This window comes from Centroberyx gerrardi, unplaced genomic scaffold, assembly GCF_048128805.1.
Source record: "Centroberyx gerrardi isolate f3 unplaced genomic scaffold, fCenGer3.hap1.cur.20231027 Scaffold_587, whole genome shotgun sequence".
In the NCBI taxonomy this organism is placed as follows: Eukaryota; Metazoa; Chordata; class Actinopteri; order Beryciformes; family Berycidae; genus Centroberyx; species Centroberyx gerrardi.
Genome location: NW_027605408.1, coordinates 1 through 14,394, shown reverse-complemented (window position 1 = coordinate 14,394; position 14,394 = coordinate 1). Strand labels below are relative to the sequence as shown.

At 45.1% G+C, this 14,394-nt stretch overlaps 1 protein-coding gene across 1 annotated transcript; it reads left to right on the top strand.

The window, feature by feature from the left end:
- Nucleotides 1–239: 239 nt before the first annotated feature.
- On the top strand, nt 240–4,621 carry LOC139920546 (pantothenate kinase 1-like). The gene is made up of 4 exons (XM_078282525.1): nt 240–413; nt 1,487–1,610; nt 2,129–2,254; nt 3,851–4,621. Exons 1-4 carry the CDS (start codon nt 310–312, stop codon nt 3,908–3,910), a joined length of 414 nt encoding a protein of 137 aa, XP_078138651.1. The 5' UTR covers nt 240–309; the 3' UTR covers nt 3,911–4,621.
- Nucleotides 4,622–14,394: the final 9,773 nt, after the last annotated feature.

The following is a 14,394-nucleotide window of genomic DNA, read 5'->3' as shown; positions in this document are numbered from 1 at the left end:
CACTGACTTATTCCACTATGTTTATATGATCGGACCGGTCCGGTGTCAGTACTGTTCAGTGTCTGGTTACCATGGTTACCAGCGTTAGTAGTGGGAGTCATTGAACTCTGGCTGGTGTCTTCATCCTGTCAGAGCGACCTCGGGGTTCAAAACTCAACCGTAAACTAATATGAACTAATATGATCACTGTATGATCAGACCGCTCTGATCTGATAGATATGATTGGTTGCTTGCAGCCTGGGGGGCGGGACCTTCCTGGGCCTGTGCTGCCTGCTGACGGGCTGCGGCAGCTTCGAGGACGCTCTGGACATGGCGGCCAGAGGAGACTCCACCAACGTCGACAAGCTGGTCCGAGACATCTATGGAGGAGACTATCAACGCTTCGGCCTGCAGGGCTCCGCTGTGGCCTCCAGGTCAGACAGACAGGCAGCTGAGAGACAGACAGCTGGAGAGAGAGACAGAGAGACAGGCAGCTGGAGAGAGAGACAGAGAGACAGGCAGCTGGAGAGAGAGACAGAGAGACAGGCAGCTGGAGAGAGAGACAGAGAGACAGGCAGCTGGAGAGAGAGACAGAGAGACAGGCAGCTGGAGAGACAGACAGAGAGACAGGCAGCTGGAGAGAGACACAGAGAGACAGGCAGCTGGAGAGAGAGACAGAGAGACAGGCAGCTGGAGAGAGAGACAGCTGGAGAGAGAGACAGAGAGACAGGCAGCTGGAGAGAGAGACAGAGAGACGGGCAGCTGGAGAAAGAGACAGAGAGACAGGCAGCTGGAGAGAGAGACAGGCAGCTGGAGAGAGAGACAGCTGGAGAGAGAGACAGAGAGACAGGCAGCTGGAGAGAGAGACAGAGAGACAGGCAGCTGGAGAGAGAGACAGCTGGAGAGAGAGACAGAGAGACAGGCAGCTGGAGAGAGAGACAGAGAGACAGGCAGCTGGAGAGAGAGACAGAGAGACAGGCAGCTGGAGAAAGAGACAGAGAGACAGGCAGCTGGAGAGGGAGACAGGCAGCTGGAGAGAGAGACAGGCAGCTGGAGAGAGAGAGACAGGCAGCTGGAGAGAGAGAGAGACAGGCAGCCGGAGAGAGAGAGACAGAGAGAGAGAGAGACAAGCTGAGAGAGAGAGACAGGCAGCTGGAGAGAGAGAGACAGAGAGAGAGAGAGACAAGCTGAGAGAGAGAGACAGGCAGCTGGAGAGAGAGAGACAGAGAGAGAGAGAGAGAGAGACAAGCTGAGAGAGAGAGAGAGAGAGAGAGAGAGAGAGAGAGACAAGCTGAGAGAGAGAGAGAGAGAGTCTTCCATAGATTCACAAACATACAGACAGACTGGGAAAAAAAGGATGGATTTTTGAAAATGCAACAAATGTATCCAAACAAAATCAAATGTTAACAATGTGTTCATTAAACATGTTTGATCATCAGTGGATAGAAACAGGAAGTTGAATTGTGACTTGTTGTTGTTGTTGTTGTTGTTGTTGTTTGTCTGGAAGCTTCGGCCACATGATGAGCAAGGAGAAGAGAGAGAGCATCAGCAAGGAAGACCTGGCCAGAGCCACGCTGGTCACCATCACCAACAACATCGGCTCTATCGCACGCATGTGTGCTGTGAACGAGGTGCACACACACACACACACACACACACACACACACACACACACACACACACACACGCACACACACACACACAGCCGGTGGGTCTGCTCTCTGTGTGCAGCGAGCTTCTTTACAGTGTTGTCTTGTTGAATGGAGATCAAGCAGCATTGTACAGGGCTATCACTGAACACAGAATACACAGCTGTAACACACACACACACACACACACACACACACACTTTCTCTCTCTCTCATGCTACAAAGTTAGACAAGAAGGTGTAATGTCCAGTTCACACCAATAGGGGGAAGCAGAGTCAGTAGTACACATCAGTACCACATTAGCAGCAGCAGTATCTATCTATTTCTCTATTTCTTCTAATTCCCCAATACTACAAAGATGTGCATGTAAGAATACACATAGCACTATTTCTGACACTCATTATTATTATTATTATTAATGTCATGCTGTGTAATGTGATTGCACTGTGTTTTTATTTGTTAAAATTCATATAAATATCATGTCTTGTATTTTGTCTCAGAACATAGAGCGCGTTGTGTTTGTGGGGAATTTCCTTCGAATCAACACAGTTTCCACCAAACTGCTGGCCTACGCCATGGACTTCTGGTCTAAAGGACAGCTGAAAGCCCTGTTCCTGGAACACGAGGTTAGACCTGCACTAAACTAGATTCAACTACACCTGACTAAACTAGACTAGACTAAACTAAACTAGACTAAGCTATACTAGACTAAACTAGGCTAAACTAGACTAGAGTAGACCATGGACTTCTGATCCAAAGGACAGATGAATGCTGTTTCTGGAACGCAAGGTTAGACCTGGACTAAACTAGATTAAACTAGACTTGACTCAACTATATTAGACTAGACTAAACTAGACTAGAGTAGACCATGGACTACTGGTCTAAAGGACAACACTTTCTAGAATGAATGGTTAGTACTGGACTAAATTACTAGAATCAAATCTAGCACCGGCCAACCAGGAGACTAGATTTAAGTAAACTCAGCTAGACTAAACTAGACATGGACTAGGTCAACTGAAAGCCCTGTTTCTAGAACACGAGGTTAGACCTGAACTAAACTAGATCAAACTAGACCTGACTAAACTAAACTAGACTACTGGTCTAAAGGACAGCTGAAAGCCCTGTTACTAGAACACAAAGTTAGACCTGGACTAAACTAGACTAGTCTGAGGGCTACTAGTCTGAAGGACAACTGAAAAATGCACTTTCTAGAACAAATGGTTAGTATTGGACTAAACTTTAATCTAGACTAAACTAACCTTGACTAAACTAAATGAGACTAAAGTAGTAGACTCAGCTAGACTAAAGTAGACCATAGACTAGGTCAGCTGGAAGGCCTGTTTCTAGGACACAAGGTTAGACCTTGACTAAATTAGACTAGACTAAACTAGACCACACTAGCCCAAACTAGACTAGACTAGACCATTGACTCATGGTCAAAAGGACAACTGAAATCCCTGTTTCTAGAAGATAAGATTAGTACTGGACTAAACTAGACTAGACTAAATCAGAGTGTGCTAAACTAGGTGCCGACTAAATAAAGGGATTTCTTGATATTTTGTCTTTAGCTTGTGGCTAACTTTCCCCCTTGGTTTCAATGAGGAATGCTAACATGCTAACCAGCCAAACACGCCAACTGGAATTCAGACCGTCAAGGTGGGCGATCGCTCTAAAGCTTTCACCCTCTCCCTCTCACTCTCTCTCTCTCTCTCTCTCTCTCTTCTTTCCCTCTCCCTCCCTCTCTCTCTCCCTCTCTCTCTTTCTTCTTTCCCTCTCTCTCTCTCTCCCTCTCTCTCTCCCTCTCTCTCTCTCTCTCCCTCTCTCTCTCTCTCTCTTCTTTCCCTCTCCCTCTATCTCTCTCACTCTCTCTCCCTCTCGCCCTCTCTCCCTCTCTCTCTCTCTCTCTCCCTCTCTTCTTTCCCTCTCCCTCTCTCCCTCTCTCTCTCTCTTCTTTCCCTCTCCCTCTCTCTCTCTCTCTCTCCCTCTCTCTTCTTTCCCTCTCCCTCTCTCTCCCTCCCTCTCTCTCTCTCACTCTCTCTCTCTCTCTCTCTCCCTCTCTCTCTCTCTCACTCTCTCTCCCTCCCTCTCTCTCTCTCTCTCTCTCTTCTTTCCCTCTCCTCTCACTCTCTCTCTCTCTCTTCTCTCTCTCTCTCTCTCTCTTCTTTCCCTCTCCTCTCACTCTCTCTCTCTCTCCCTCTCTCTCTCTCTCTCTCTCTCTGCAGGGTTACTTTGGAGCGGTCGGTGCCTTCCTGGAACTACTGAGGATGTCTGATGACCTTTAACCCCAGAACCAAACATACGGAGAGTCGGACCAGTGCTGCATTATAATGTATATAGACATGTTGTATACTGTATATATAGGGCTCTGGATGGAGCTAGACCTGGTTCTACATCTAGATCTAGAACTGAGCCAGAACTGAGCCAGATCGATCAATCGATCTATCTATCTATCTATCTATCTATCTATCTATCTATCTATCTATCTATATTTCGCTCTAAGTTGCTGTTTCGTGCTCTGGCCTCTTGGTGGCGCTACCCGTCTGCTGTTGGACTACAAGAAAAAGAAGAGGCGTGCTTGGAAAAATTACCCATCCTGCTCTCTGTCTGCCGCAACGTGCCACGCCGCACCGCATGTATCTGACCAATCAGATCACCTCCTTTTGACGCACAACTGCTGGCAACCGATTGTATCTGTGCGTTGTCTCCGGTTCTGTTTTTTTTCCGTCATCGGCAAGTTGCCTACCCAGTGCTGCCTACGATTACCCACAATCCCCTGGTGTGAATTAACGGTGACATGATGAAGATGTGAGGATGAGACTGAACTTTACTGGCAATTTAACATTCAACATGGAGTCGGCTGGAAAATTGGGGATGCTTGATTTCGTTTTAACACGCAGTATCCTACAGATGCTGGAGGCGCTTGTTTTTTAATCCAGGACAACCCTGCTGCTCAGCGGGGCGGGGCCTCTGATGTTTTACCATGGAGTATCCTGGAGATTGGGGGCGCTTGATTTTGGCTCCAGGACGGGGGGGTGGGGGGGGATTCTACAGATTGGGGGTGTTTGATTTGCCTCTGAAGCGCAGCAAACCCCACCCACCTGCTACTGCTCATAGAGAAATCTAACTGTTACTGGAATTTGGATACCAAAACACTACTGATTCTGACTGAACATGTGTGTGTGTGTGTGTAGGTGTGTAGGTGTGTGTGTGTGTGTGTTTTCTCATTTTGTTTTAATCATCAAGAATCACTGAGTTTTTTTTATTTTTTTTAACTTATTGGTTTGTTTTCAGTTTTCTTACCAAGTCGTCGTACATTCATCATCTACAATAATCTGTTGTGTCGCTGCAGTCGTCTCACTCTGCACTTTATAACCAGTCATTCATCCATTCATCCATTCATTCATTTCCCGTTGTGATTAACTGCTGTTATTAATGTTTTATTCTCTATCTATATTTCTGTCTGTCTGCCCGACCCTCTTTTTCCCTCCAGTATAGACAGACAGATAGATAGACAGATAGAAAGTGCTTTACAGAAAACAGAGGCCATAAACATAAAAACAGGGTTGATGGAACCAAGAGGTTGCTGTTGGATGAGCGACCTACCTGCCTGTCTACCTGCCTGTCTCACCTGTCTACCTGCCCGTCTGTCTGCTCTAAATGACATCATGTAACATGTAAGGCAGCGTTCAGACGACGCCTTCTGTTTCAGAAAGCAAGGCACAGTGCAAGCCTGCTGTGTGCCAACTTGAGAAGAGCTTTTCTTTTTAGACTCACGCGAACAAGCTTGCGGACATTGTTCAGTGTTGACACTGCTTGGATACGCTAGCTAACCATTTACAATGTTTCCATGGACAGCAATAATCCGATGTGAACTCCATTAAGACAACAGTCTGAATAAGACATTTCCATGTAAACATCATTTTCTGATTCCCTGAACCTGAGCTTTTCCTCCATTTGTTCTACAGTCACTCGATGTTGATTGGTCGGCTGCAGGGCCGCCCGACGAATCCTACCCACCATCAAGCAATAAAGACTGAGTACAACACTTTTTTAGTAGCGTGCCAAAGCAGAAAGTAGAAAAAATAAATTAAAGGACGCATGAGGCCCGAGGCATTTGCGTAGTCAGCCTATATGCTATAGGAAGCACCGGCTATGGCCGGCGGTGGATGACGCACCGCGATCCCAACACTCTACTTTGGCACGCTCATAAAAACGAGAGGTGTGGCACTTTGGCAGAGGAGAGATCCCCTGAGCGTACGCTGCATAGAAAACTAGGAAATGAAGCGCGGTTAAACGCTGCCGAAGGCGGCGTCTGAACGCAGCCTCACTCATTCAGCTGGGTTGCTGCCTTGCTCAAGGACACTTTGGCAGGAAGATAAATGGCTGCTGCTGGGATCAAACCTGAGACCTTTGGGCTGCGGGACGGTCTCTGTATTGACCTGACCTGTCTGTCTGTCTGACTTAACCAGCCTGTCTTACCTATCTGTCCTGTCTGTCTGCTTTATCTTTCTCTCTGTTGCCTTACTCATGTCCTACCTGTCTTTCTGCCTTACTCTGCCTGTTTCCCTGTCTGCCTTTCTTTGACTTTAAAAAGACCAATTTTATCTCCCTGTTCCTATAGAGGCTTTACAGTTTCCTCACCAACCTGCTGCAGCAGCTGAGTCTCCATGATGGAGGAACATGTAGAACTGTGTGTTAGTTAATAAAGTGTAAATCTGTAGAACTGTGTTAGTTAATAAAGTGTAAATCTGTAGAACTGTGTGTTAGTTAATAAAGTGTAAATCTGTATGAAGCAGCTAGAAGCAGAGAGCAGCTGAGTCAGCTTGTTGTGGTGTGGCTGTAGATCCATTCAGTAACGTTCTCAGTAAAAGTGAATAGTGTGATAAGGTGGATTTGGTTACTGTGACACAGTAAACTGTCTTGTCTTTAGCCCTAGTCTCTACTCCAAAACACTCTGAGTTGTAGCTTGAGAAGAGTCAGCTCAGTTAACCTGAACAAACTGTTAGCTAGCTAACTAGCCGGCAAACACGCTGACGTTAATGTTAACATGCTAACGCTAGCTGCTACTAGATACGTTAGCTAGTGTGCTAATCAGATGTGTTAACAACAAGACAGTGATGTTAGCTGACCAGATGCTATGGTTAGCTAGCTAACAAGCTGACATTATCTAAACACTAAATCAATCAGATGGATCAGTGATGAAATGATCAGTTCAGTCAGAAACAGAAATTAACCGTCTGTTCAGTTCTGTTGAGACAGAAACACAGTCAGCTGTTCACAGAGCTGAGGACCTCCAAGATGGCCGCCAGAAAGGGGGGGGAGGGGGGCGGTTACATCACCTGTCCTCTACTTAGACTTATAAAAGACAAACTGTAGCTCTCTGTCCTGATTCTTGGACTGTTGACTGGAATAGCTATCATGCTTTCCTGCTGCTGTGATCTTCGAAATCTCTCTGATGTAGGCTACATTGATGTCTCTCTGTTCATTGGCCTTCTTGTGTGTGTGTGTGTGTGTGTGTGTGTGTGTGTGTGTTCCTCCCACATGACACCATGTGGCATTCCTGTACCACTCAGAGCCGTCGCTTCCAAACTACTGCAGTCTGAACCTCGTGCTTTTCATCACTTCTGTGTGTGTGTGCATGAGCGGGTGCATTTTCTACTATACTATTACTTCTATAGCAGCTGTGCCTGTAACTCGTCTGCTGTCTCGTGTGCCAGTCTTTAAATGTAGAGTTTCCTCTGGAGTTATGCTTCATACGCCTCGTTCACAGTTGAATCTGCCCCGTTCCGTGCTCGCTCCGCCGCACCGCCGCACCGCCGCCCCCTGCTGGGCGGAGGACCGAGCGGGGGACGGGCGGGGGACCGGGCGGGGGACCGGACGGGGGACCGGACGGGGGACCGGGCGGGGGACCGGGCGGGTCGCTGTACGGACGATCGCTCTCATCTCGACTCAAATTCCTCTTTGAGCCGGAAGCTGTTTGCGTAAAAAAGGCAGAAAACTGCAGGGAGCGCTGGAGGTATTCCATCCTCTACAAACCAAGAATCCCTTAAAATAACCTTACATTTACATTAATTCACCCCTTAATTCATGCAAAATCCCCTTAAAATGAGTTAAGGGAGTTATTAATGGAGGAGGCCCCATCAAAACCTCCTTAAACTCCCCTTAATGTTTGACTCCTTACTTTCTAATTTAATGTCAAATTCAGGGAGACAGGAACTTTCCCTTAATAACTCATTAATAACCTGTAAACCTGCAGAAAAGACATTCATTTCTAGTGTTTCTATGAATCAACCCATGAATAAATCCCTTATAAACCCATGATACTACAACATAAAGGGCATCAGGCTGCAAGTATTCTTCCACATCGTCATATTTGAGCAGGTGTCACATCTTATTTTAAAGTTCGTCTTGGTTTTCCGAACAGTTTTCATGCTGCATGTTCGTTGGTTTTTATTGGTGGAATTGTGTGAATTACTGAAGCGTTGTTTGAATCTTCTGAACGTGGAGAAATGTTCCACTGTGTTCCTCAGAAAAAAGGTACATTGTTTTTTTTTTCTGACAGTGCTTCATCCTGTCGAAATTTACAAAAACAAATGGCCAATTTTTTTCCCACTGAAATCCACCAGGCAGGAAGTCTGAGCCTCTTAATCCCCTTTGTGATGATTTAACAAGAAAAGTTTTGTGTTTAAAACAATAATCCTCTAGAGGGCGCTGTTTACTGTGATGATGGTCTGACACTGATGGTTCTAGGTACAAGGCTGTTGTATATAAAATCAGATTATATAACAGTAGGCTATATTATATATTGTTACGGTCTGTAGTTTGTAGGTACGAGGTGCGGCGCTGCATCGTCGCAGGTCAGAGCGCCGTCTGGTGGACTCTGGCTGAAAATGCTTCAGTTTTCTTCATTAACATCGCTAAGTAGCTTGTTACCCCAAGAGTTACCATAGCAACCAATAAAAGATCGCTAAGTAGCTTGTTACCCCAAGAGTTACCATAGCAACCAATAAAAGATCGCTAAGTAGCTTGTTACCCCAAGAGTTACCATAGCAACCAATAAAAGATCGCTAAGTAGCTTGTTACCCCAAGAGTTACCATAGCAACCAATAAAAGATCGCTAACTACCTTGTTACCCCAAGAGTTACCATAGCAACCAATAAAAGATCGCTAACTAGCTTGTTACCCCAAGAGTTACCATAGTAACCAATAAAAGTTCGCTAACTAGCTCATTACCCCAAGAGTTATCATAGCAACCAATAAAAGATCGTTAACTAGCTCTCTGGTTAACACAAGAGTTACCATAGCAACCAACACAGATCGCTAACTAGCTCGTTACCATAGCAACCAACGCAGATTGCTAACTAGCTCGTTACCATAGGAGTTACCATAGGTACCAATAAAAGATCGCTAACTAGCTCTCTGGTTACCACAAAAGTTACCATAGCAACCAATGACGCAGAGCTAGCTGTGCATCATCTTTGACCAATCAGATTGCTTGGCTGAACCTACCTGCTGTAAACTGTTTGTAAATGAAATGTTTGAAACAGTTTTTAAAGGAAAACTCGTCACTGTTAAATCAGTCTGTGATGTTCAATTCATTCAGAAGTTATTTAGTGATGAATGTTGTCACCAAAACCTGACGTTTACCGCTGAGGTTTTACATCCTGAAACATTTTCTCATATCAAACTCCACTGTAGCTGCTGGAAACATCTGGAGGTGACGTCACCTCGTCTACGATTGGCCGGTTATCCATTAAGAAGAAAAACACAACAAACTACTGAATGGAGCCAGAGATGAAAAGTTCATCACTGATAACTGCTTTAACAGTTAAAGTGTTAAAGTGTTAGGAAGAGTTTTCCTTTAATGAGGCTAATATCTGTGTTATATCAGCCTGTGTGTGTGTTCATTCCGTCATGTGAACAGGCGTGTGTGTGTGTGTGTGTGTGGGAATTAACCTACAGCACTAAAACTGGAGTCTCGCTGTAAATCTTTGGAATGTTCCTTTATCAGACTAGGGGGTGGGGGGGGGGGGGGGGGGGTATCTCTGCTGTCCTGGACCACACACACACACACACACACACACACACACACACACACACATAAGCAGAGGCCAGACATGTTGTAGATAATAAAATGATTTGAAAAGCTGAAGGCTGACTGAGTTTATTTTATTCAACACATTAGTTATTACTCACTGTCCATTAGTGTGTGTGTGTGTGTGTGTGTGTGTGTGTGTGTGTGTGTGTGTGTGCACTGTTGCATGTTACCTCCAGTGTTCAGGCAAGAGGCAGAAAATTGCGTAATTTCTTTTCACGTGTTGGGGGAGGAGAGAGAAAGAGGAGGAGACAAGGAAAGGAGAGAAAGAGGAGGAGGAGAAAGAATGAGGAGGAAAGGAGAGGAGGGAAAGAGGAGAAGGAGGAGTGGAGTGTTTCGGCCTCATGTGTCTGCCGGACTGAGCCGCATCAAGTCCGACTGCTGCACATGAAGATGAGGATGATGCAAGCTGCACCGATCAGTAACTGATATCAGTGATTGATCCGGCAGCAGGGAGCAGAGCAGAGGTGAGCTGACTCTCCTGTTCAAATCTCTTATTCATAGAATGTTTTCATGTTGAAATCTGTGCAAATAACAAACAACAAACATCTCTGTCGGTTGAAAGCTCGTGAGGTTTCTGAAACTTCTCAAACTACAAAGCTGAAACATGAACCAGATCAATAACATTTACCGACAGCAGATAAACAGTTGAAGTCACTGTAACCTGCAGTAAGTTGCAGGAATATCAGGCTGTTCGTGTTGATCAGTAATTGATCAGTGAAGCATCTTCAAACTCTCACACTTCAAAACAGAAAAGGTGTTGACTTGTTGGATGGATGATTCAAACATTTGTGCCGCTTGAAGACTTTGAGATCCAAAGCTGAACATGAAGCTGTTCAGCTGCAGCGGAGGAACCGTCAGCTCTATACACACAGACCCTATAGGCATATTATAGCAATACTATAGGAAATATTAGTGTTGATTCGTAATTGATTGATCGAAGTGCCTGAGCCAGCAGCAGCAGCTGGATTATCTCCAGTTAGAAACTCTGTTTAATATGGAAAATGTGTTAAATCGGTTATAATTGTTTTTTCCACACAATAAACACTTTTGCAGGTTGGACTTTGCATGTCGCAAAGGGTTAAAAAGCGAAGTGCTGAAAGCCGAACCAGCGCGGGACAGAATACACTGTACGAGTTCCGGTCTGAGTCTTTCAAAATAAAAGCTGTATATTGAAAATGTAATACAGTGTAGTACAGTGGGAATACTTGCATACTAAATAATTGTGTGTTCAGGTGCTGGTGGGAAAACATCCAGGACTTTAGATTCGGCTGCTAAACAGCATTGCTTTCATATGCTATTTTGTCAGTAAATCAAACCGGTAAGACAAGTGATAAACAAACATGGCCGTCCTGAAACGGAGGATGCAGATTTGGCTGCTTCCTGCTACAATGACATTCACTATTGAGGAGAAGAGAAAAGCGTATCAGCTGTGTGAGGAAGAAGATTTTAGTGGCTGAAAAACTTGATTTTCCATCTTCATTACTCTGAAACTTGGGCAGCAAAATTCTCTGACTGTCCGGGTTTTATTTTGAAGGCAAAATCGCCGTACTTCCGGCCGTACCCTTGCTAACTCTGGCAGCTTGACAGAGCTGAGAACTCTACCCTAATGAAAGACAACTATAGTGACTGAATACGAAATTTACAATACAAATATCACAACAAAAGTATTTTCCCCTATAGAAATACTGTATTATAGGAATATTATAGAGATACCATAGGAGATAAAAACACTATATGGTCATTATGAACTATTATGGTTATTATTATTCTTATAAATGTACTATAAGTTAGTTACTGCTGAGTTCACAGACAAACTGCAAGTCTCTACTGGAATATTATAACAATATTCCATATTATTATTAATTCCATATTATTTTCATCTGTGAATTGGAATATTGTGTCACTGGGTTAGTTATGAAGTTCAAAGCTAATAATATCCTCTGTGGTGGTTGTAATAGATGACAGATGTGAATCCACCCTGCTCACACACTCACATGCTCCCAAACCACATGCACGTTTTTGGCAAGGGTTGCCAGTTCTGTGCAAAACCAGTTTCTTGATGGTTTCTTTTGGCTATAGTGAGACTGTCTGCCCTAAAAAAACATTTCTGTGCTGCTGTTGTGATGCTGGGAAACAAGGGGACATTTTGGGACAAGCAAATGGAGGTGAATCATTATGACCTGGTCCATGTCAGCCAGCAGAAACAGGACTTCATGTCTAAACCTGTCCGCTTTAATCAGACAGGATGCGCCTTTTTCTAACTGTTTTCAGTGAGTTTGAAGCGTTTCGCGCGTGTTTCTGTGTTCCAGCTGCAGGTTTATCTGTTTGTGGCGCGTCACTTTTTTTAAAGAAGCTCCAAGAAGAAACCCGCCCTGCATCACTGTGACGCTTCTCTCTGCTCTACATTCAGATGAAAATAGAAGCGGGGCTTGATTCTGCCATTAGGTTCACTGTAAACAAAGAAAATGGAGGAAAATTTGCTAGGATCTGTTTCTGCCAGCCTGACTTAAACGTTTTCAGGAACAGAGAATATCAGGATAAAATAAACGGCATCAGGCTTGGATGAAATGGATGGGAAGTTCTTTTCTTCTTCTTTAGTTAGCTAACGACATTAGCTAATGTCGTTAGCTACGCTAGCTAAGTGATTGACAGTCGCTGACTTTGCGGTTGCCAAGCGGCAGCAAAAGGAGCTTCCAGCACTTCTGTCTATGCAGACTTCTGAAAACAGGCAGAGCGCTGCGCCTCGCGTTGTAAACTGTAAACAGGCGAAAACAAGTGGGAGACAGGATTTTGATAAAGCAGATTCTGACAATATATAAAAAAGTCTCTTTTTTTTTTGCCTATTTACAATTATTGGTAAACATAATATTCCCTTCGTTCCATCATAAGTTTTCTCCGACCGGATTTCGGTGTTCCACTTGTTCAGACTGAAAGGTTTAATAAACATAAAGAAAGAGATTCACTTCAAAACAATCCAGCAGCAGGACTAGTTTTTTATATATAGTCAGAATCTGCTTTGTCGGCGTTCCTTTATGTGCTAGAAGTGATTTTCAGACTGTTCCTCCAGACGACGGCAGTGAATGGAGAGAGAAAAAAACACAATTCTCCAGTCTGCTCTACCGGAGCAACAGATCACAGAATCACTGATTTGGGGGTTTTATCATGGAGGAAGAGACACGACCCAACAAGACTCTACCAGAGCTACAGAGCTTTAAACAGTGTGTGAGCTGTTTGCAGTCGTCCTTCAGCCTCTCTGTACATGCGGTGTTGTGTCTCTAGCTGTTTGCCCCGGGTCGAACTTTAACTGAAACACCCGTGTCGACCCCGGGCCGTTCGTTTCGGTGCGCTCTGCGTGCCAGATGGGTGGGCTCTCCCTGTGGTAATTCCACACCCGGTGAGCCGTCTCCAGGCCGGCTCCGTCCCAGAGCGTCTGGACCGGGGCCAGGTAGTATTTTGACTGGTGTAGTGGTGTCCGACGTCTGGACCGGGGCCCGAGGGAGGGACGTGCAGAGATTCAAATGTGGCTCCCAAAGTCCTCTGGAGAAATTGGTCTGCAAAGCCACGAACACACAGGAGAGACGGAGCTGCAGGAGGAACAGTCCAACTGAAGGATTTTAACTTCATGAAATCATTAAATCATGATTTAATTATGAAGTTGAACCTGCAATAAGTGACATCAGACCTTCTAACCAATCCTGAAGCTACTGTGTGCTGTGTGGAGATTTCATTGAGACAAAATGATATAAACCAACATCCAGCTGTGTTGCTGTTTTCTCCTCTTTTCTAAATCTTGTTGTCAAATTCCGCTCCTGAACGAAGCTCCTCCCACTCCATTCAGCTTTTCATTTTTTAAAAACTAGCTTGTCACCTCCCTCGCTGCTTGTTAAACCAGTAAACTGTTAAACTAGTGAACTTGCTACCTGCCTCTTCACTTGTCATTGTGGGTCATGTGACCTTCAGCAGGAGAAAGCATTGTGGATCATGTGACCTTCAGCAGGAGAAAGATCTGTCAAAGTGAGACTGGTAACTGGTGAGACTTCTCAGCAGGAACTGTTAGCTTAGCTGTTAGCATTTATCCTGCCATTTGTCCTTCTAGGCCTCCGTAGTGCAGTGGCTTTGCTGTGTGTTATTTACAGTTGTGTTGGGGTTTCTGTCGCCCTCTAGAAGTTTCTGAAGTCTGAAGTTTCTGAAATGGGAGCGGGAACACAAAATATTCATTATGTTTGGCTCTGCTTGGCTCAGTTTGTCTCGGTTTGGCTCTGTTTGTCTCTATTTGACTCGGTTGTGTAAACCAGGCCAGTGTGTCCTGACCTCTGTCTCTCTGGCAGTAAACACCTCTCTCTCTCTCTCTCTCTCTCTCTCTCTCTCTCTCTCTCTCTCTTCCTGGGACCCCAAGGACATAAATAAACACACACACACAGAGCCGGCAGGACATAAATACTGTACACCCAGACAACTCTATCTGGGCGGGCTTCGTTTACGCCACCTGACACCCAGCTGGTATGTGTGTGTGTGTGTGTGTGTGTGTGTGTATGGGGGGGGGGGGTTGTTGGACAGAGTGAATGAAGCGCTCCCCGTGTCGTCTGGGTTGTAATTTGCATGTTGCTGTTGATGCTATAAAGCGGGGTGCGTTTGGTTCGACATTTAGCAGACGGCTCAGAGCTTCAG